The sequence below is a fragment of the Xyrauchen texanus genome, chromosome 22, assembly GCF_025860055.1.
Source record: "Xyrauchen texanus isolate HMW12.3.18 chromosome 22, RBS_HiC_50CHRs, whole genome shotgun sequence".
NCBI classification, from domain to species: Eukaryota; Metazoa; Chordata; class Actinopteri; order Cypriniformes; family Catostomidae; genus Xyrauchen; species Xyrauchen texanus.
The window spans coordinates 36,745,041-36,770,010 of record NC_068297.1 but is presented as its reverse complement, the minus strand read 5'-3'; the positions used below and the strand labels follow the sequence as shown (position 1 = coordinate 36,770,010).

Below are 24,970 nucleotides of genomic sequence, written 5' to 3'. Positions count from 1 at the left end.
TAGAACAGACAGAGAGACACTGTTGCTTTTAGCTGCCGAAAAGTTTTTAATGCCACCGCAAATGAAGAGAGCGTCTGTTTCTATATTGAGATGCACGATGCGTTTTGTTCTCCTAAATGGGCCATGGAATACTTGAGGGAGTTCATAGGAGTTTTAGCAGCATGCAGAGTGGCCACTGTGCACTGGCTTTTCATATGAGTTGACTCGGATCATTCTACTCCAACTCACTGCCAGATACCTGCAGCTTCTAAAATGCCTAATATTCAACACAGTGCAAAGGAATCATTTTAAAAACAAAGTTTAATCTATTTCTACCATATCCAAGTGTTGTTCAACAAAAGAGATTCAAGCAGGGTTAACACCGACATGTTTTGGAAACCATTCACAGTCTTTGGCCACAATAAAGAGGATCACTATTATTGTGTCATTCCTCTGTGAAGATATTTGTTTGTTTTTTAATCATAGAAAGGCATCTCTTTCAAACACATTAACTGCTCAATGAAAACAATAACTTGACAGTGTGAACTCTCAATAGAGTAACATTAATCATAAAAATCATCAAATTCATTGCTGCTGGTGTTGTGGGAGTGAGGATGCAAGGACATTTCAATTTCAGAATTGCTGTCATCTGATTCTCCCCAAAATGCTGAAACCGAAAATATATACATACATCATTAACATTCTTCTGAAGTAGGGGGGATAATTTGCACATTAGCAGGATCAAAAACAAGTAAATCATTACTGAGCCTTTGGGATACCTCACGTTTTCTCTTTATCCAAAAATAAAATAAATAATAATAATATAAATTGTAAATATATAATTATAAATTATATATAATAATATTTTTTTATTTATCTTTGACAAGACAATACTATTTTGCAATATTGCAAAAACTGTAAGCAATGCACACTTATATATTGCTATTAGAGAAACATTTAACATAGTTGTCTAACATATTAACATAGCAAATTTAAGTAGCATATAAGATATAAGAAGTATCTAAATGTGATTCTTTGCCATGCATTTAATGTATACACTGGTATTATCACATTTATTAATTTAATTTATACATTGTATCAAATTGTAAAATGATCCATTTGTATTGCTTTAACATGCCTTAATAAGTTCTTACCCTTTGACTGGACAGCAGAGAATGACTGGACTTTTTCACTCTTCCTGCGAGAAAAATAAAACAAGATTGAGACTACTGCATTTTAGGACATATTGTAATTGAACAATTAATTATTTCCAAAAATAAAAATGCACAAACCAAAATTTCTGTAAATATTCTAACCATGAAATGTAATTTCCTTCTTCAATGACAGTTCAGCCACAACAAAAGAAACAGTCATCTCTTACCAAAACAAAGCCGTTGACATTCTTTTTTCTTCTTAAAAGAGACCTATTATGCCCCTTTTTACAAGATGTAATACAAGTCTCAGGTGTCCCCAGAATGTGTGTCTGTGACGTTTCAGCTCAAAAAACCCCATGGATAATTTTTTATACCATGTTATAAATGCCTCTTTTGGGTGGAATCACAAACACGCTGATTTTGTGTCTCTTTAAATGAAAATGAGCTGCTGCTCCCCGTCCCCTTTCCGGAAGAGGGCTGTGCCTTTACAGCTCATGCTTCAGTTACTACAGCAACAACAAATCAGAACCTACGTATATGATTGACAGCGTAAATATCGGCGTTGAGGCAGGGCTGGACTGGGAAGAGAAATCGTTGGGGTTGGGTCGGTGTTCGCTGTCCTTCTCTGCATATCGCGGCACCGTTTTGTGGTGCGTTCTGCACAACGAGGCGGCTAATTTTAGCTTATCGCGGACTATTCGGCCCATTTTGCGGCCAACCCACCGGCTCACTCGGTTCTCCCAATGGCCAGTCCGCCCCTGATAGGCCCCAAAGTGTGTCGGCCCATGAGAAAAATGCCCGGTGTGCCAGATTACCAGTCCAGATTGTCCACTGCATCATCAGTGGCTCTGATGCCGGGAGTACATGAAGACTCTTATGTTCACTTTTACAGCCAACAACAGAACACTAATGATGCTTACTAAGCGGAGACATTATTCTTCTCACTGTATCTGCTCCAGCGTGGAAAAAATGGCGGACTGTAGATCACTCAGGGGAGGAGGGTGGAGTCAATCACCAGTTGTGGGTGAGGCCAAATTTACTAAAAGTTTTTTTAAAGTGACATCACTTTAGAGCAGAAACGAAAACAGTTCATTTTGACACACTATTTTTGATTAACAGAAACATAAGAACATAAGAGTGGGTGGACCTTTAACATTTTACACACTGCCCACTCGCAATTATGTACAAACACCATGCAAAAGTTAATTTTGTATAATAGGTCCCCTTTAAGATTCCTACCCAAACCCTGAAGAACATAATTTCCCCGCTAAGCTTGTTCTCAGATGGTGCGAGTGGCCGAATAAACTTCCTTGACTTTTCTAATCATGCTGAAGGACCCAGTCAGGGCGCTCTATTCATAAGTCGACCGAGCGCAGGGTTGCTGTATTCCCATAGCTTCACTGAAATATCTATGTAAATGCATGACCCCTGGCAAGCCTTTGATCTGCATTGATGCATATGCAAAAGCTCATGCTACTTTTCATACAGGCTTCCTTTTTCATTTACAACAGCAACAGGGGCTATTCAGACTTTAACAATGACATCTTCGTCCTCACCCTCAGGGTCTTCATAAATCCACTTTATTGATTTTGTTTTCATGTTGATGTTCTTTAAAGGAGTCTATGAGTAAGAATATTTAGTTCCCCCTTTGATTGATGAATTAATAAAAAGACGATTCTAAGTGTAGTCAAATGTGGCCTGGCGACCTTACGGATAATACAGCTATATACACTCAACCTTGACACTGACCAAAAGAGCTGTAAATATGTATTTGAACTCAATTACATTGGCTTTCATTTAGTTCAGCTTAGCTCTTTTGTTTTTAAAACATTTTATATATTATTTTGATGTATGTATGCAGATGCTATGATCAGGGTCATAACCTAGTGACATAAATCACATTTTGCCCACAAAGAATACATCTTCAAACTCATGAAACGCAGAACATTAAAGTTACAGCAGACAGATACAAAAAGTACCACAGAAATGTATTCATAAATCTGTATTCCAAGTGTGATGGGACAAGCCGTGCATGAGGCCCATGGAAAACCTTTTTGAAAGAGATAATGGGAGCAGATATTTTAAGTTTATAATCTATAGTAGATTACTCATGAAAGTTACCTTGAGAACTTTAGGAGTTGCAACACCCAAGAAAGGTGAGGAAACAGAAGAGAGGGGAACAGACATTTGTTGTGCAGGTGGGGGTCACAGTATACGGTCTCTTGTTCAAAATTCACAGTGTACTGCTATACATGCTCACCTTTATTGATACATCATTGTAAAATGTGGGATTTTTGAAAAGTAGAAAAAGTATCTAGGTGGCACATTCTAGGGAGTTTAGTAAAACTAAATTTACAACAGAAGGATCATGAGCCTCTGAAGATGTGTTGGCATAGGCCACAACTCTTAAAGAGTATTATTTGTTAGAGTACATTTATACAATTTATAACACGTCTCTTTGGACCACTTCTCAGATTCTGATCGCTGTCAATCACTGCACTCTGTCATCAAATACTTTTGTATAATTGATCATTGTCCCAAGCAACAGATTTCTTAGATGTGCTAGTTTCATGTGCCTTGTATCTCTTTCTTAACATCAATGTTTAAATGAAAATAGCGACGCTACTAACTTTACTAAATTTTTCTTTAGCATGACAGTAGCTCAGATATTTTCACAATCATGTAGCTTTTTCAGTAACAAGTTACATTTTCCAATGAGGAGCTCTATAATGTCACAAACCGATACATTTGTTAAGTTGTATTAAGAACATAGTAATAGAGCTGAGGGAGTAATCAAATGCTCAAAATATGTAACCGTTGCATGACTCTTAATGCACAGTTTTATGGAAACTGACAATCAATATACCATGTTTAGATCATGAAAGTTTCAGGATAACGAGATCCATTGACACAAATTACCATGGAACATGAACCAATGGGACTACATTATCTGTGGATGTAATATTTCATTATCATCATTCTTTATCAGACACTGTTTCTATGGTCCCATGTACCACTTTTCCAGACCATGTTTTCAGATTTGACATTACTGTATGTATGCAGGCCCTTGTAATTTATTTTCCAATACTGCCAACTCGTTACTGATAATTGATTTCACATTGTGGTACGAGTAAATAGTGAAATGAGTGGTATCCACCTACAACAACATAGCGATAAATTGGAGCAGGCAGGTGATCCAGGTCACAATAGAGGTCAAGCAGTGGGACGAGGACGACATGATACCAACACTAACAAGTCACCCTTCTCCAGGCCATGGATGATGCATGCAATGACATCACGGCAGGCCAGTGTCAGGCCTGGATTTGCCATGCCCAAAGATTCTTCCCAAGATTTTTAGCTAATGAAAACATCCATTGTGATGTGGATGAGAACTTGTGGCCAAATCCACAAGACGGTTGATGAAAATATAGAAGCATAGCAATCAATCCTTTGTTTAGCTTTTTACAGAAAGCCAGGCGAGGAACACTGCAGTTTTTTCTTTTGTAGCTAATTATTTTTGTTTTACAAATTTTTTTAATTGTTGCTAATTATTTACCTATGTTGAGATTTAATTGAATTTCATCAATACTTTTCAGATTTTGTTCAATGATTCCACTGTGTCTATAGTATTCTCTCTACTGTGATAGTATTTATTCTGCAGTGATGTATTTATTCGTAGTAAATGGTAAATGGTCTGCACTTATATAGCACCTTTTTAACCTAACCTGCCATTGGGAGCAACTTGGGGTTCAGTGTCTTGCCCAAGGACACTTCGGCATGTGGAGTTGTGTGGGCAGGGATTTGAACCACCACCACTGCGATTACTGGCCGACCCGCTCTACCAACTGAGCCATAGCCGCCACAGCTGCAATATTTATATTATTTATATTACACAATATTTAATGATTTTACAAACAACTACACAGTCAAACTATCAGTATCTTGTGTGTGGGTGATCTAAATTATTGTTTCTATGGTATTTCATGATAAATTAGTTGTTTGAACCAATGATTCTGCAAGTGCAAGGTTTCTTTAAAGATATGAATGCACAAAGTGATGACTGTGGCAGGGCGGATGGCGGGGCTGGGTGGTGATTCTACACACCCAGTCCCTTATCATCCTAATCAAGCCTAAGTATAATAAACTTAAACAGACAACAAACACACACGACGGACATGTCCGTAAACTATCTCTCTCTCTCGCACGATCCTCTGCAGTCGACCTTTATCCCTCTCGGAAGCTTGATTAGCCTAATACGGGACCGGGTGTGTAGGATCACGACCCGGCCCCGCCCTCCGCCCTGCCACATTCCTCCCTCATTCTCTCAGGCTGGGGAGCCCCCAGCATGACGTACATCCTCCCACCTCTTTCCCTGGGGGAGGGCGTGCCCTAAGCCCCATCTGCTGGCAGGTCATCCCCGTCTACCTGGACGAGGGAGGGGACAAGGGGAGGGAAACAGAAATAATTCAACTGGGGGGGTACATCCTGTAACAGTGTAGTACCCCCCCAAAAAACACTGTAAAATTTGGGAAAAGAGGGAAAAGGCTAACGCAGAGCGGCATTGAGAGAGAGAGAGAGGGAGAGAGGGATGAAAAAAAACAAAAAACTCTTACTCACCAGTTCTCTGATACGCCGCAGCTTGTTCCTCGGCCACTCCTTCACCCTCTATCGGACGACAGCCGCACCTCCAGCCCCTGGCGGACGGAACGTCCCGCCGCATTCTCGGGGAACAGAAGGGGTCTCCCCCGCCCCTGGCAGTTGTTCTCCCGCTCCAGGCGGTCTCAAACACCGCCGCGTTTCAGCGGCTGGTAGGGGACTCCTCCGCCCCTGGCAGCGGCCCTGACCGCTCCAGGCGGTCGGTTAGGAGCCCTTTCTCCCTCGCGGTTGGCGGCAGATGGCCGCGGCTGCTCCGTTGGGGTGGACGGTAGTGGCGAGAACTCTACTACGCCGTATCCCGCCTCCTTCCCGGGTTTCGGCACCAGTGTAACGTGTTCAATGGTAAGGAGGAGGCGAGAACCGGCTTTTCAACCTAAATAATAGTTTTAATGATAAACTTAAAAGACAAACACACACACGACGGACATGTCCGTAAACTATCTCTCTTTCCCGCACGATCCTCTGCAGTTGACCTTTATCCCTCTCGGAGGCTAATGCCTAATACGGGACCGAGTGTGAAGGATCACGACCCGGCCCCGCCCTCTGCCCTGCCACAACAATTAACATGATACAATTAACCATGGTTTTACTACAGTAATATTGTAGTGTTCGTATAGTAACCATGGTTTTCTACAGTCATATTATAGTAACCATGACTGTAGTAGCCATGTTTTAGTTTTTTCTTGGAAACTAGTTTTACTATATTAATATTGTAGTAAACAGGTTTTTTTTTGGCAGAAACCACGGTTTTGATACAATTAATCATGGTTTAACTAATCCTGTATTGTCAAAACCTTTGTGTTTACTTTGGTTTTACTACAACTACCATTGTTAAACGGTTTACTGGTGCCTATATTCAAATCTACTTGTTACATATCTAAAAATATTTTCTTTAAATAGCTTCAATGACTGAAGTTCAGACATGAAAGTCTACAAGGCCCAAGCTGATAGGTTCTTTGAAATTGCTATCTGTCAGCTAAATCGACTCGCTCACATATGATATGTTAATCTAATCGGCTTGCATGGGGTAAGCTGATAGGTCCTTTAGAGGTAATTGGGAAGCCAATCAACTTGTGTACTCTCTTTTTGTCTATCATTTACATTTCTCAGTTTTGCAGATAAGACGATTACACTGCAGTCCACTGCAAGTTCTTTATTCTTCTAAAATATTTTTTGCTTAGGTGGTTGCTGGGGTTTTGTTCTAACAGCTTGCAAAGTAAGGTCAGCTTTCAGCCATGACAAATAGAAGCACATTTTTAACTAGGTAAGCTAAATTAGCCAAATCTGGCTCTGGCACAGAATGCTATCTAATGTCATTAGTTTAAATACAGTAAATCCACACATAGTTAGACTAGGGGCCCTATTTTAATATCATTAGAATTAAGCCGGGCGCAATGCCATAAGTGCAAAGTTAGTGGGCACGGCCATGAAATGTAGTTATTTTCGTGCAAGCATGTGCAAAGTCTAGGCGCAAGTACAGTAGGTTTGGCGAAATTGTAAGCGCAACGCGCAAATGGGCTGTATAACTTGCAATTTAATTTTTAGGTTTTCTCCAGTTATGATTCCACCATCAGCGTCCTATTATATAGTTCATTCCCTAAAGCACCAGCAATATAAAGACAACAATATTCATATGTATGCAATGGATTAGAATAATTGAAAATTACATTATTTTCTGCATGAATTGCATCCTTGATGATTGTTGAGCATATTTCTATGACAGTGACACTTTCCTTTTATATGCATGGTAAATGTGATTCTCATCAGAATTGGCAGGCTCTATTAAATTACAGAGAATGTAAGTATTATTAATAATTTTCATCTACTGACACAAATCATGGCTAGTATTAACAGTAATTGTATTGGCATGCACTTCACTTCTACCGATACATTTATTGAAACACGAAAACATTAAACCAAACACATTTCTAAATTGAAATTACACTTCAAACTAAACAAAAATATAATCAAAATAATGTAGAGATAGCCTACCAATTGCAAACATTTTACTCTCTCCAACCGGCCCATTTTTTGTTTCATATTAGACGGATACAACTCTGATCGTCAGGGAAATACTTTGATGTTCCACTATATTTTAATCTCCAAACTGCAAGTACAAGAACTGAGATTAAACTTTGTGCAGAGTTAATATGTGGGTTTTCAAATGTCTTAGTGCAATGACCTATTTCTGGAAAAGAGCAAATTGTGCTTTTGCCACTTCATTAACATACAATGCACCCACAGTTTGCGCACATACACCCACAAAAGCACAAACACTCCCACACAAGCCCAAATGCACTTTATGATTAGAATTAGCATTCTCGTGAAAATACGGATAATACGTTGCGCATGGTTGTTGTGCAAAGCACTGAGCTTTGCATGCTCACGAAAATAGAGCCCTAGGTTACTAGTTCAATAAAATCTGACCTTTCCTGTTCCCAATAAACATTATGAGCCAGTTAAATAGTTGTTTAAGTAATTTCGCCAAGCTGGCCAAGCAACACATGCATAGAGATTTAGCTCATCAGTATTATGCCATTTGGTCAAGCTGTCTAATTCACAAATAGCTAGTATACACTCTGCAAACATGGCTTTTTGGAGCATTAGCAGTACACATCTTATGGTAGATCTGCAATGTTTGTCTTATAATGCAACAGCATGTCCTACATGCACAATGCAGCATAACTTGTGTTTGATGAAAATCTTCCTCCCCATCCCAGGCTGTTCCAGGAGTGGTCACAAGGAGCCAGGTAAGTGCTTTGATGTCTCTAGACTCTGCACAGCCATAAGTGTCACCTCTGGCTCCGCCCCGTCACAAGGCCCCGCCCACTGGTATGTTTGTCACGATTGTTCACACTCGCATGGAGCTTGGGGATGTGGCTCGTGCTCCCCAACCTCCCGTGATGGCAGATCAGGACAGTCCGACTCGACCAAGCGATTCAGTTCGCAAGGTGCCCGCCCAGGTCCAGCGGCGTACGCTTCACTACGGTGAAAGGACGTGATAGAGCCTGTCCCTCCAGCCGAGATGAAGGAGTTTTACAGCCCCTACTTCATCGTACCTACGCAGGTCCAAGATTGGTTGCGGCCAATCTTGGACCTGCAAGTCTGAATTGGGCTTTGCACAAGATGCTGATGCAAAAACGCATCTTAGCGAGCATCCGGCATCAAGGTTGGTTCGCGGCGGTAGACCTGAAGGACGCATACTTCCATACCAGTACAAGGTTCTCCCCCTCAGTTGGTCCCTCTCACCTCACACCTACAAGAAGGTTGCAGAGGCAGCCCTTGCCCCATTACGGGAAGTGGGCATCCGAATTCTCATCTATCTCGATGACTGCCTACTTCTAGCTCACTTGTGGGACACGTTGTGTGCGCAAAGGGACCTGGTGCTCTGGCACCTCAGCCGGCAGGGGCTTCGGGTCACCTGGGAAAAGAGCAAGCTCTCTCCGGTTCAGAGCATCTCTTTTCTCAGTATGGAGTTAGTCTCAATGACAGCGCTCCTCACCAACAAGCACACGCAGTCAGTGCTGAACAGTCTGCATACACTCAGACAGAATACAAAGGTGCCTGGGGGCATATGGCATCCTCAGCGACGGTCCCGCTGCTTGGGTTGATGCATATGAGACCACTTCAGCACTGGCCTCAGACCCGAGTCGAGAGATGAACATGGCACCACTGCACACATCGCGTTCTCGTTCCGCAGGCTTATTGCCGTCTGTTCAGCCCCTGGTCAGACCTTTTGTTCCTACAGGCAGGAGTTCCCCTAGGCCAGGTCTCCAGGCACGTCGTATTCAAGACAGTTGCCTCCCAGCGTGGCTGGGGCACCGTGTGCAATGGGCACAAAGTCGTTGGCCTTTGGACCGGCCCACGACTGTGTTGGTGCATGAACTGCCTCGAGTTGTTTGTGGTACTACTTGCCCTGAGGAGGCTATTGCCATTGATCTGGGTCAAGCATGTGTTGGTCCGGATGGACAACACAGCGATGATTGAGCACATCAGATACCAACATGGCCTATACTCTCGTCGAATGTCACAACTCGCCCGTCGTCTCCTCCTCTGGAGTCAGCGGCAGCTCAAGTCGCTGCGAGCAACTCACATCCTGGGCCACCTCAACAGCACAGCAGACACACTGTCGTGGCAGGTTAAGCTCAAGGGAGAGTGGAGACTCCACACTCAGGTGGTCCATCTGATCTGGAGTCGATTCGGCCAAGCACAGGTAGACCTATTCGCTTCCCCAGAATCCTCCCATTGTCCGCTCTGGCACTCTCTGACCGAGGCTCCCCTCGGCACAGATGCCCTGGCGCAAAGCTGGCCCCTGGGACTATGCAAGTGTGCGTTTTCCCCCAGTGAGCCTACTTGCACAGACATTGTGCAAAGTCAGGGAGGACAAGGAGCAGATCCTCCTAGTGGCCCCTTGTTGGCCCCCCCTAATTCTTGGACCTCATGCTCCTCGTGACAGCCCCTCCCCCCCCGGACATTCTTTCTCAGGGACGGGGCACCATCTGGCACCCGCGACAGGACCTCTGGAATCTCCATGTCTGTCCCTTGGATGGGATGCAGAAGACTTAAGACATGGTCACTTAGGCCAGGTCTGTTCGCTAAGTGGTGTTCTTCCCAATTGCGAAGACCCCAGAGATGTGCAGTTGGATCAGTTGGATAGCTGCTATATCGGCACATCACGATGCAGTAGAAGGTAAGTATTTGGGGAAGCATGACTTGCTCCTTGGGTTCCTGAGGGGCTCCCTCATGGGACCTTTCCTTGGTCCTTCGGGGCCTGCGGGGATCTCCTTTCGAGCTTCTTGAGTCAGCTGAGTTAAAGGCGCTCTCCTTAAAGACCGCCCCCCTGACAGCGCTCAACTCCATCAGGAGGGTAGGGGACCTGCAGGCGTTCTCTGTCAGCGAACAGTGCCTGGAATTCGGTCCAGCTTACTCTCACGTCATCCTGAGACCCTGACCGGGCTATGTGCCAGAGGTTATCACGACCTCTTTTAGGGATCAGGTGGTGAACCTGCAAGCACTACCCAAGGAGGAGGCAGTCCCAGCCTTGGCGTTGCTGTGTCCAGTGAGTGCTCTTTCCATTTACTTGGATCGCACGCAGAGCTTTAGAAGCTCCAAGCAGCTCTTGTCTGCTTGGGTGGACAGCGGAAAGGAAGCGCTGTCTCCAAACAGAGGATCGCTCACTGGGTCATGGATGCCATTACTATGGCATACCATGCCCAGCACGTGCTGCCCCCTACTGGCCTGTGAGCCCATTATACCAGGGGCATAGCGGCTTCTTGGGCGTTGTCCCACGGTGCCTCTCTAGCAGACATCTGTAGAGCTGCAGGGTGGGCAGCACTTAACAACACCTTTGCAAGGTTCTATAACCTCAGGGTTGAGCCAGTATCGTCCTGTGTGTTATCAGGTGACACAAACAGGTAAGTTCGGGTCAGCTGGCCAGGTGTACTGCTTGTGCATAGAGCCTTTCCCCTCCCTTGAGGTGAAGACATGCGCTCTTTTCCCAGTTACGTTCACAAAAAAGTGTGAACCCTGGACGTTATTCCTCCTTAGCCCAGCGGCCGACGAGTCTTCGGAGAGCCTCACCGCCCCCCCCCCAGTACATGCATCACTTAGGCCTCGTACTGAGGTAAGTGCTCCACATGTGCTGGTTGTCTCCTTAGGTAAACATGTGTGATGTATATTCCGCAAAATGGTTTCCCCACTGGTAACTTCCTTGGGCAGAGGGCCCTCTGTCCTTGGTCACTGTGTTTGTAGTAACTCCTCCCCTCCATGGATAAGACCTACTATGGTGCTGCTCCGCACAATGTGCTTCCGCTCCAACCCGGTAAGACTGTGTGTTGTATTCCACTTAGAAGCCCCCCCCCCTTCTCAGGGCTGGGTGCGGTCTCAGCGGTGTCCTCCTGACACCCCCCAACATGGACCTTATGTGGCCCCCAGCTGAACGATTTAGTTTCTTTTTTGGGGAGAAAAATATAGAGAAGGCTATGGTTGAGCCAGCCAGTTCCTTAACTTCTGAGCAGATAGCCGCTAGGCACACAGAGTTCTGCCTGTCTCGCACTGCCAGTGTGCGTAACTTGGTTCAGCTCTTGTGGCATTTTCCATTGGGACACCTAGTGTCAACTCAGCGACACAACGTTGAGTGAGTGACAGATAGGGAACATCATGGTTACTGATGTAAGCTGATGTGTCCCTCTTGCCACAACACTGAACCAACTGCTGAAATGGCCAGGTCTTTGGCTCAGATCCTCATTGTGAATCCTGAGTGTGTGCTTGCAAACAGCACTCCTTTTATAACCGTATGTCCAGGGGAGTGGCATGCAAATTCCACACGCCAATTCTCAATTCCTTTTCTGAAAGATCAGAGATGTCTGGGCTCCCAAGAGTGAACCCCTAGTGTCAACTCATCGACACAACGTCTCGTTCCCTGGAGATTACATCAGTAACCATGATGTTAGCTGCTTTTATAGCCTGTAGTGTAGCTAACTACTTTTTTTTAAGAGTAGCTTGACTGTAAAACTACATTAAATTATAGTAGCTTATGGCTTGGTGAGCTACAGTTTCAAAGTAGCTGCCCAACACTCCTCATCACAAAATAAACCATTTAAACTCAAATGAATGTTTCATGCCCATTTATCTATAATTAGGCAAGAAGCCATTTAAAAAGTGGGACAATATACAGTCAACCGGTCATTATCGTGGGGAAAAAACAATCCCTCTCAGTCAAAGTGATTCAAGACCTGATCAGCTGTATGGGTTTATTTGTTTTGCCTGTCTGACTGTATATATATATATATTTTTTTTTTGACTGTCTGAGTTTACATTTTCCCCATATATACAGTATAGTATATTTAATCCTGGAAATTGTGAAAACTGAAACAGTAGAAACAGGCTGTTGAGAGGTTTTGTAGACATAAAGGGCATTATTCATAGTATTACAAAGTTTACTATAAAAAAGAGATTTTTTTATTTAAAAACTATACTAACAACAAAACTTAAATAAATAAAGTGAAAAACAAAACTAAACAATTTCTCTTTCCAGTGTGATAGCTGAAAACATGGGAAAGCCACTCTCTTTTCACATCTTCAAATGCTCCAACAAAATTTGAGGGCTTTTTCCCCTTTTAGCCATGATGAGCTCAATAATAAATACATGTTTGGGTGAGTAAATAGAGCTATAACTTGCTTGTCATGAACGCTCTATCAGCTGGGCCACTTCAGACAGTGACAAGTCTGATTTCAAGACACTATTATCAAAGTGAGCTGGGAATACCAGTGACCCTCCAATCTAATATTCCATTTCCATAAACATTTAAGCCAGTTCATCTTGCAATGAGGTTCACTTAACTGAGGCAACTGTGAGACAGGGCTGGCCACTGTTTGGCTGCATCTAATAGACTGAGGTGAATATAATGTGTAAAATTATGCAAATTACACCTTTGGCAGACACCTGTTTTTTCTTCTGTTCCAACATTTACTTTTTCCTCTCTCTCTGTTCCATGTTGTTTTGTGCGTTTGGGGGTATTTTGTGATATTTGGCAAGCATTTGATATATTAATATATGGGGAGTGTGGGTAAGTTATGACATCCAAGCTAATAAAAGACATATCTTAGCATCCTATGCAACAGTATACTTCATGTAAATATACTGTGGTTAGTCTCCAGTTGCTTATAGAATAAATATATTAATAGAGAAACAAAAGAAGAAATAAAAGGAAATACTCAAAATATCTTAGACTGAAAAGACAAGAATAATTGAAACATGATCATAACAATCACACATGGTACAGTTGGTGCAGATCCTTTCATGTAACTACATTATATAAATACACATTATAAACATAATATACCTATACCTACCATGATAACATATTGTATGAATATAAAAATGTAAACGCCTCAACATATATGCTAATAGAATGTGCTCTCTGGACCATTGTTTGTGTAAGGAAGCAGTAGCACCTCCTACACATCTTAGCTGTGACCCATATAAGCACTGATTTGCCATTGATTAGACCTCTGTGAGAGCCAAGCGCTCTGGAAGAGCAGCAGAGACAGCGCCCTCTATGTGTCACTAGCTGCCTCTGATTTGCTACCACACAGCTAGCCTTAATATGAGTGTCCTCTGCTGATCAACAAACAAAACTGCAGAGCAACATGCAGAGTGGATTTTCTAATGAAATGTGCTGTGCACAAAGGAGACCTCAACTAAATTGGGTATGCTACACTTAGGTAGACAAATAATATGTACATGAACTTCATATTTAACATTAAGAATTTAAGTTATAGGTGTGTTTCTTCAACTTGAAGCAATGTCATGTCCCAGGCTTTTTATCAAAACAAAGAGATTTCAATTTTTTATTTTATTTTATGTAATACGAAAGTCTTATTAAAACTGTATTGGAATACAGCATTCTATTAATAAATATAAATCTCAATAGACAATTTGAGTTGTGCTGAAAATGATGCTGTGGGGGGAATTTTCATGACATTCAGAAAAACTGACTAAAAATGACACATTTCATGATGCATGCTCATACACTGTTGGACAAACAGGTTTTAACAAAAAGGTTTTAACAAAACTTTACCTACTAGAAATTCACAGTGCTAAAAGTACTCAAATTTGAAGAAACACCCATATGTGTTTAAGAGAAAGGGTATATTTTAGATGCTGTTAGCTTCACCATTACTTTTATATTTATTATTATTATGTTTTATTCAAAAATGTATGTTATTATGTGTACAGAGGATTCTTCTTTTTTGTGGTCAATGCAGACAGATGGAGAGAGGCACAAAGAATGATGGTCCCCCCAACTGGCAACTGCTATTTAGTGCTCTGTGCCACACAAACATTCACTCACAGACATTTGAGGACACACTAACAACAAATAAAAAAAAAAATATTTACAAATTTGCACTTGAGAAATTACAAATTACCCCCTACTTCCATGACACAACAGATATATCCCCTTCATCTCGTGAAAAATTGCTGAAATCCTGAACCATTCTGAAGATGTCATTCTAACCAGTTACTAATCCTAACCAGCTACTTACATAAAGCAACAGAATAGGACTGATAAAAAGATGCAAGAGCCGTGCTACATGCCTGCAGTAGAAGAGGACACAATAGCAGCTTAAGAGGAGGAAGCTGTGGCATGCAGCCTGAAACAAAGCACAGGAACAAGAGGTCTTTACATGGATGGAGTGCAGCTGCTTATTCCAGCTCTCCCCTTCCTGTATCACTCCAGCAAACAGCCTTAATAAACATAGGCTGATCTGTCATCATTGTCTCGAAAAATATATTAAAATATATATAAAAACTGTGCTCAATAAAGGTATTTCATTGTAAGAAAAAAAAAGAAAGAAAAAGAACGGCACGCTGATGAGAGCAGAGAGGGAATTTAAAAAAGAGGTGTATATGAAAGACCCCGATTCTCTTCAGTGCTACAATAGTGAAATGAACACACATAAATGTGTTAAAAGTATCTCTTTGCATTTTGTATGGGCTGCATGTATTTATTCTGGAAAGCGTGTTAATGGTGAGCCATTGCTATGCAGAGCAGCGCCTGATGCTTTTCTCTGGTCTTTTCAGCCTGGTGCAGTGTTTGGCCAATAGGCCTGGCCCCCAGCCTCTCATTGGGCATTCATAACATGCAACATTTGCACAATGTATCTCTCTAAGACTGCTGAATAGGGGGCCTTAATACTCATGTAAACAACTGCAAACCAATTACTTAATGAATCAGACCCACACACCATGAAGAGGAGCACAAAGGCCCATAAATGCATGTTTTGTGACAGCTTTAAACACAAACTCTTCAGCGGCGGTGCCGGCTTAACTGCAAAATCATAATTACGAAAGAGAGGCACTCGATTTATTTTATTTTATTAGTATATTTTTAGTTAATTTTAGGCCGAGCCTTAATGTCTTTTAATGTGCTCATCGGCTCAGTGACAGAATGACATTAGTACGTGAAGGAGAGAGAGTGGAAAAGAGAAGAGAGGATGGGGGAACAGCACATGTAGTGTTCTGCTGGTGGTCAAGTGCTGGGTACTTGTAGAGGCAATAAAGCATGAGAAGAGGCTGGCGAGAGGAATTGTTCAACACAGCAAAAAATAAGAAAAATAAAAACCTACAAAAGTTTTCACCAGAAAGCTAAGCAGAGGCATACAAATGTTCAATTTCCTTTTTCAAGCTAACCATCATCTTTACTATGTGCTTTAAACAACCTCTAACCCTCTATAAAGCAATATAGAGAGTCTTCGGCAGGGTTGTCCGAGGAGCTCCGTGTGAATATGAGGTTTTGGGATGATCCAAAAGCATCTTGCACTAGAGACGGCTTATGTTTATTAATGAGGCCATTCATTGGGCTGACTGTGACATCCATCAGAGAGCTCTGACATAGTTATACCCTTTCCACTGCAAATAGTGTAAACTAGCTGAATGAGAGAGAGAGAGAGAGAGAGAGAGAGAGAGAGAGAGAGAGAGAGAGAGAGAGAGAGAGAGAGAGAGAGGAGGCGGGCAAAGAGAGGGCAAAAAGACTGGGAGAAAGGAAAAAGTAAGGAAAAAAGCAGAAAGACAGGGAAGAGACTTTCAACCCTTGTGTCAGCGAGATACTCAGAAAGCATGTGAAATCAGAGACGACTACTCTTCACAAGGTTTACCCATCCATTACCTGTTCTAATGGATTCATGGAGGAGAGGCACTGCTAGGAGGGCTGTGTTTCTAAGCAGATTTTGTGAACTTGTGTAGACATGAAAACCTAAAACTGTACACTCAAGATCTTTTTCATCATTCAAAGTCCTGATTTGCTGAAGCAATCAAGTTATGCCAGTGATGAGAGAGAAGCTCTGAACGAAAATACAGCTTGACTGATGCCTCCCACATGAACTCAATGATGCTATAGTGTTTCAAGGACAAACAAGCATTGCTTTTTTATTATTATTAAAGAAGATTTATATATTTTTTTATACAAAATTATGTATAAAGTGTGCTTACCAACTATTATGTGTAAAAGAGTCCCGGAGCGCCTCAGTTCTCTCCAATTTGATGATGTCTTTTGATAACAAATTCATCATTTAAATAAAAAGAGAGGGAAATATGTGTTACTACATATTTCTTGAAATTAAAACAGCATTAAATGATATAGTAGGTCCAGATTAGGTGTCCTAATTTGTAAATACCTAAACACATATAAAATAAATACTGAGCTTTGTCACATTTATTTTTAAATTGATTATTATAAGACTTTCTTCCAATTTGTTTTATATCTTCATTCGTCATATAGACATTCATATAGAAACATTTGCTTTATTGAAATTAAAATATGCTTTAAATGTCTGTTGTTTTTCCTAAAATGCTTAATGCATATTCTAAAAAAATGCTACATTTGTGATATTTCCTCCCTTTACAAGTAATGGTTTATAATCTTTATGACATCATATTTGATGACGTAAAATGTCATGGGTCACTATTTTTCAATAATAATGTGTAATTTATTACAGGGCATACCAAAAACTGAATGATAAATGAAACGATAAACCTATTAAAAAATAAATGTTAAACTTAATGTAACAATATAAAGCTTATAGTGTTAGTAACAATAAATGACTAGTCTTCAACCCCTGTAAGAGCCAAATAAGAATTAGTTCATCTAAAGTAATAGTTTAATTTAAAAACAGTTAAGTGTTAAAAAAGGGAAACTATTTCTTGAAAATTCATTAGAAATGTATTTGTATAAAATCCATAATTTAGTAATGTTTAGGTTTGATAACATTTCAGTGTTTGAGCTTCCAATCAGGTAGTATTACGTCATAGCGTATTATGTGATGTAGTTTTTAGTTTGAAGTTAGAAATGTTGGTAGCAACACAGTTTTTTGACCGTGCGTACCATGTATGTGTACTTTTTTTTGTTAAATTAGTAAACATTTAAAAAGAAGACCGTTTGGTTTGTTCGTGTTTCAAATACTGGTTGTATTAAAACTGACTTCAAAAGGTGGCAGAAGAATTAGAAGAAACGAGACGCCATTACATTAGTCAAAAAACTCGCTAAAAGAAGCTGTCACGGAAAACGGGTGATCCGCCAAGGCTTTCTCCAAGATACAGTATCGAAAACTACCTTTTATCTATGAGGATTGTCAAGGAAGGACGTGATACGGATGCACGAAGATAATGAGTGAGTTCGGAAGAAAACGAAAGTAGGTAAAACCTACGGCTCTGTGTTAGAAACTGCAAACGGTGAACTTCTCCCTGCATAAAACGTATGCTGATAGCAAGCTTGATTCAGTCAATGCGGAGGTTTGGCGATCTTTAAGAAGTTGTTTTGCACTCGGTTTATTAAGAAAAAATTATCTGAAGAAAGTGCTCCGTTTGCATGCTTCCAACTAAAGAATTAACTCTGCAATTTTTAAGATGGCTGAGGAAGGTGAACATAGATGTATCGAGGATACAATGGAACAGGGAAGGTCACATAAGCTGACAGAGAAGGCATTAGAGGAGAGATTGCAGAGGTACATTGCACTGAGGAGACGAACATTAGGAACTCTGACAAGCAAAAGAAAAGAGTTAGAGACAATGATGAGTGATGCTCAAAATTTAAAAATGGTGAAAAATATGATGGAAAATGATTTTGCAACGTCACTAAATGAGTTTAACCGTCTCAACAACGAAGTTGCAAATCTTTTGACTGAAGATGAAAAAACATTTGATCAAGAGAACTGGGTCGAACTTAAAATGGCAACAATTAGAGGATTTATGAAAATGACTAAAAAGTGGATTGCAACTAAACATGAACCCATACTGACAGTGGAAAATGTACTGCAAGAAGAAAATAATGTGGTTGATTATTTGCAAGAAACTGTTAAATCAAATGACAGCGTTTCACAGGTAGGGGTCAGCGATGTTGCACATGCAAGCCAACGTGGATCACAAGTAAGTCGAACTTCAGCTGCATCACGAGTATCGTCAACAAGAGCTAGACAGGAAGCAGAACATGCAGCCCTGCTCGAACGTGCTGCAGTGCTAAAGAAAATGCAACAGCTTGAGTTTGAAGCAGCTAGAATCAAAGCTGAAAAGGATGAGTTGGAAACTGCGTTAGCTGAGAGCAAAGCAAAATTAAGGTTGCTTAAAGAATATGAGAGATCTGAAGATGATTTGAGTAGCTACGCAACAGCACAAAAGCCACGAGGTGGACATGTGAAGGAAAGAACTAGCATTATGCTCCCACAACAAGCTAATACGAACATTCATGTTCAACCACAAACGCGGCACTCCCGAATACAACAACAGTCACAATCAGTCTCCAATTATTTGCCTAATGCTCAAGCTAACAGAGGTGATGACATACTAGCGGTTATGCAAAAACAGAATGTAATCACGGAGTTACTTGTAAAACAACAGCAGCTATCTCATCTACCAACAAAAGACATTGCTGTGTTCAAGGGTGATGCGCTACAATACAAATCTTTCATGAGGGCATTTGAGCACGCAATAGAGCAGAAAACCAGCAATGATCAAGATAAATTGTACTTCTTGGAACAATTTACGGCCGGTGAACCTCAAGAGCTTGTTCGCAGCTGTGCTCCTATGACACCTAACAAAGGTTACTGCGAGGCAAAGCGATTACTTCATAAGCACTATGGGGATGAATTATGGATTGCCAGTGCGTACATTGACAAAGCACTCAAATGGCCTCAAGTGAAGTCTGATGATGGGAAAGCATTGAACGCCTATGCAATGTTTTTGATTGGATGTTGCAATACTATGGAAGACATCGAATTCTTAGAGGAGATGGAAAACCCAACCAACCTACGGACAGTGGTGTCTAAGCTACCATACAAAATGAGGGAACGTTGGCGTACTGAAGCTTATGACACGAAAGAGCGATGAGGCAGGAGAGCAAAGCTTGCTGATTTGGTGTGCTACATAGACCGCCAAGCTAGAATAGCGATGGATCCCCTCTTTGGTAATATTTCAGACAGCCGCCCAACCTCAAGTGGAAAGATTGACCGTAAAGATAAGCATCATGGAAGGAAAGAGGTCCGTGGAAGCAGTTTCGCGATCAATGTTTCCACCGAAACTAAAGGGCCTCAAGAAACACATGTTAAACCAGTGAACTCAAGTAAAACTGTGAGTGCCTTTGAGAAGCAGTGTTTGTACTGCCAGCAACCTCACACCCTTGCCTCATGTAGCAAAATCAAAGATCAACCACATAAAGAGCGTGTAGATTTCTTAAAACTGAAGGGCTTATGTTTTGGATGCTTAGTTCCGGTTCATCTTAGCAAATTCTGCAAAAGAAGAATTGAGTGTAAAGAATGTGCTTTAAAGCATCCAGACATTCTGCACGTAATAAAAGAAGAAGGCTCTGTCTCACCTGAAAATAAAGATGGTCGTCATGGAAGTGAAGTATCGTGTGCTCAAGTTTCTATTCTGCAAGAGTCCTGTAGCCTCACGGGGGCCGGAGAAGCGAAATGTGTGCTGTCAATAGTACCGGTGAAGATCAAGTCGAAAAAGAGTGACAAGTGTGTTGAAACATATGCCTTTCTGGACCCGGGAAGCACAGCAACATTCTGCACAAAAGACCTGCAAAAGAAACTGAACATTAAAGGGAAACCGACATGAATACTTCTTAGCACCATGGGTCAAGACAAACCAGGAGAACAGAAGCTCATGAAAAGTTTCGTCATATCAGACCTGGAAGTGTGTGGGCTGGAAGACACCAAGTTCATTGAGCTACCTAAGGTGTTCACTCATAGCAACATACCTGTTCACACCGAGAACATACCTAAACAGTCAGATATCCAGAAGTGGCCTTATCTCAATGAAATACACTTGCCAGAGATAGCAGCGGATGTAGGTCTGCTTATTGGAGCTAACTGTTCAAGAGCAATGGAGCCATGGCACGTTATTAATGCTGAGGATGGAGGCCCTTATGCCGTGAAGACTGCCATTGGCTGTGTTGTCAATGGGCCTGTAAGAAAGGAACTGGATGATGCAATGAATGAAATGCCAATGTTTTCAGTAAACAGAATCTCTGTGATGGAGATTGAGAAGCTGCTGGTTCAACAGTATAACACTGATTTTCCAGAGCGTAACTCGACGACCGAGAGGAGATGTCTCATGAAGACAAACAGTTTTTGCAGTTTGTGCAGAAAACGACAATTTTTGAGAACGGGCATTACAGCATTGGACTGCCAATCAGGAATGAGAAGCTCCAAATGCCTAATAACCGTTGTGTGGTGGAACAGCGCATAGCCTGTTTGCTCAGAAAGTTCAAGAAGAATCCTGAATTCTTTGAAGAGTACAAGGGATTTATGGATACCATAATTGGCAAAGGTTACGCTGTCCAAGTTCCATTCCAACAGTTGAACCAGGACAGAAACAGGCTGTTTTACATACCACATCACGGGGTGTATCACCCGAAGAAAAGAAAGCTGCGGGTGGTCTTCGACTGCACAGCTTCATTTCAGGATAGGTCTCTGAATAGTGAGCTGCTCCAAGGACCTGACTTGACCAACATGTTAGTTGGTGTCCTTTTAAGATTTCGTGAGGAGCCAGTAGCTATGATGGCGGACATCGAGTCGATGTTTTATCACGTCAAGGTACCGGAACGTGACGCAGACCTACTCCGTTTTCTTTGGTGGCCCAACGGCAAGTTGAACGAGCCTATGGAGGAATTCCGAATGACCGTGCACCTCTTCGGAGCCACTTCCTCATGAAGTGTTGCCTTATATGCACTGAAAAGAACTGCTGAAGATCACAAGGCTGATGCATCTCCAGAAGCTGTCCAGATAGTCCTGCGCAACTTCTACTTGGATGACTGTCTGAAGAGTGTAGCTAAAGAAGAAGATGCGGTGACCTTAGCTAGAGATCTTCGGACCCTGTGTGCCAGCGGAGGCTTCACTGTAAACAAAGTGGATGAGCAATAGCAGGAAGGTGTTGATATCAATCCCTGAAGTGCATAGAGCCAGTGAAGTGAAGGACCTGGATCTAAGACATGGTGCTTTGCCGGTCGAGAGGACCCTCGGTGTACAGTGGGACACAGAAACTGATACTTTCACCTACAGTATGAAGCTGCAAGACAAGCCGATGACCAGAAGAGGTATTTTATCAGTCATGAATTCCATCTATGACCCACTTGGCTTTCTGGCTCCGGTCATCTTGCCCGCTAAACGTCTGTTGAAAGATCTTTTGTAAAGAAAAATATGGATGGGATGAGAACATTGGCAGAAAACACGCTGAAGAATGGAAAAGATGGATCAAAGGTGTCAGTCATCTCTCTACCTTCCATGTGAGCAGGTGTTTGAAGCCTACAGATTTTGGATGCACTGAAGCAGCACAGTTACATCATTTTTCAGATGCTTCAGAGTCTGCATACAGCACTGTGTCTTATCTGCTGCTAGAGAATAGCCAAGGTGAGAAGCGTTGTGCATTCCTCATGGGGAAGTCAAGAGTGGCCCCACTCAAACTGGTCACCATCCCCAGACTGGAGTTGACTGCAGCAGTTGTCGCTGTTAAAAAAGATGTTACATCAAGAGCTTCAAGTTCCACTGCAACGATCTATTTTCTGGACAGACAGCACTACAGTGCTCAGATATACTGACAGTGAAACTGCTCATTGCGAACAGAATCTCGTTGATCCGAGAAGCAACCAAGCCATCGCAATGGAAGTATGTCAGAACAACAGAAAATCCTGCAGATCAAGCCAGCAGGGGCCTGAAAGCTAAGAGTTTGGTGCAAGGAGGAATATGGATCAATGGGCCGGACTTCTTGCTGAACAATGAATGTGACTGGTCGGAACAGCCTGTGAGAAGGAAAGAAAGCCTTCAAAATGATCTGGAAGTCAAGAATGGAGCTACAGTCAACATGATCAAAGTTGAAGAAAACATTGAACCAATTAACGAACTAATCAACTATTACTCGGACTGGCATAAACTAAAAAGATCAGTGGCCTGGATTTTAAAGGTGAAGGAAAATATGTGGAAACTGAAAGAGGAAAGAAAGGAAAAATCAAGAACTATCAGGCAAACTGAAAAGGACTCTGAAAAGGAAAGATCAAAGTTAAAACAACAAATTAAGAAATTCAAAGCAACAGAAAATAAATCACTTACCTTGGACGATCTAGTTGCTGCATAATCAGAAATTATCCAATTCAGTCAAAGACAACAGTTTGGAGAAGAAATCAAAGTACTGGAGAAAGGTAAACAGCTCAGACGCAGCAGTCAGCTGTTCAAACTGGATCCGATTCTTCAAGATGGCACGTTAAGGGTTGGCGGAAGACTCAACAAGTCTGCCATGCCAGAAAATGCTAAACATCCAGCAATTCTTTCAAAGCACAGCAGAGTTGCTACATTAATTTTGAGAGACATACACCAAAGAACAGGACACTGTGGACGCAGTTATGTCTTGGCACAACTGAGATGCAGGTACTGGATCCCACAAGCCAATTCTGCAATTCGAAAGATAATCAACAAATGTACAGTGTGCCGCAGGATTAATAGAAAGGTTGGTGAGCAAAAGATGGCAAACCTGCCTGAAGATAGGGTCTTGCCAGATAAACCTCCTTTCACAAATACCTGCGTTGATTTCTTCGGGCCGTTTGACACCAAGCGGGGCCGGGGACAGTCAAAAGGTACGGCGTGATGTTCACTTGCCTCACACTTAGAGCGGTGCACATCGAAGTTGCGGATAGCCTCGACACAGACTCCTGCATTAATGCAATTCGTCGCTTTATGTGTAGAAGAGGTCAAGTCACCATCATGCGTTCTGACAACGGCACAAATTTTGTGGCCGCTGAAAGAGAGTTGAGAGAAGCCATTCAACAGCTGGATAATGACAAGATTGAAAAAGCCTTGCAGCCAAATGGAATAAAGTGGATATTCAACAGCCCGGCCGTTTCGCACCAAGGCGGGGTTTGGGAAAGACAAATTAGGACTGTGCGAAGAATCCTTAACTCCCTTTTGAAAGAGCAGGCAGTGAGCGATGAATGTCTTCTGACAATAATGTGCGAGGTTGAAAGCATCATCAACGGCAGGCCTCTTACAACTGTTTCAGATGATGTGAATGACGTAGAACCTCTAACACCCAATCACTTATTGCTGTTGAAATCTCAACCCAACATGCCTCCAGGGATTTTCAGCAAAGATGACATGTACACAAGAAAGAGATGGAAGCAAGTCCAATATCTTGTGGATTTATTTTGGACTAGATGGAAACGTGAATACCTTCCAATTCTTCAGGAGTGCCAGAAATGGCTGAAGCCAAGAAGAAACTTCATGACGGGAGATGTTGTGCTACTAGTGGACAGTTCTTCCCCACGGAACTCCTGGCTCATGGGAAAAGTAGTTGAAACGTTGCCGGACTCCAATGGAACAGTACGAAGAGTGAAGATAAAGACCAAGACTAACACTCTGGAAAGACCTGTAAACAAACTGTGCTTGTTGGAAGAGGCGATGTCAGAAGAGTGAAAAGAGAAGAAACAAGTTGATAGTATATGGACATTTAGAAACTGTTTGGCTCTCAGTGTTTAAGTTATAATTGCTCAGTCCTCTTGCCTAACCAATTAGGGGCCGGGTAATGTAAGAGCCAAATAAGAATTAGTTCATCTAAGGTAATAGTTTAATTTAAAAACAGTTAAGTGTTAAAAAAGGGAAACTATTTCTTGAAAATGCATTAGAAATGTATTGGTATAAAATCCATAATTTAGTAATGTTTAGGTTTGATAACATTTCAGTGTTTGAGCTTCCAATCAGGTAGTATTACGTCATAGCGTATTATGTGATGTAGTTTTTAGTTTGAAGTTTTTTGACCGTGCGTACCATGTATGTGTTCTTTTTTTGTTAAATTAGCAAACATTTAAAAAGAAGACCGTTTGGTTTGTTCGTGTTTCAAATACTGGTTGTACTAAGACTGACTTCAAAAGGTGTCAGAAGAATTAGAAGAAACGAGACGCCATTACAACCCCATTTTTAGGATTTATATATATTTTGTTTTTAATCATTATCTAAATATTTACAACCCCAACCCCCTTCAAAAAAATTGATCCAATGTACCACAAATGTCACAATTCACATATAATATAAATAAGGTTGTTAAATAAATGATATTTTATTTATGACAGTTATATTTTTTCACATTATATAAACATGAAATATTGCATGACTGTATCTCAAATTTAAAACATTTGTTA

The 24,970-nt window shown here is 41.6% G+C and overlaps 1 protein-coding gene across 5 annotated transcripts in view; it reads right to left on the bottom strand.

The window, feature by feature from the left end:
- Positions 1-285: 285 nt before the first annotated feature.
- The window catches only part of kiz (kizuna centrosomal protein), a 93,534-nt gene continuing 68,849 nt past the window's right edge, over positions 286-24,970 (bottom strand). Inside the window, exons 11-13 of one of the 5 annotated variants that reach the window (XM_052153248.1) lie at positions 16,783-16,840; positions 1,134-1,177; positions 286-646 (exon numbers count right to left, since the gene is read on the bottom strand). In XM_052153248.1, coding sequence (XP_052009208.1) covers positions 543-646; positions 1,134-1,177; positions 16,783-16,840 — 206 coding nt within the window. In that variant the 3' untranslated portion in view covers positions 286-542. The remainder of the gene's footprint in view (positions 647-1,133; positions 1,178-16,782; positions 16,841-24,970) is intronic. The other 4 variants (XM_052153244.1, XM_052153246.1, XM_052153245.1 and 1 more) reach the window with 4 other exon arrangements.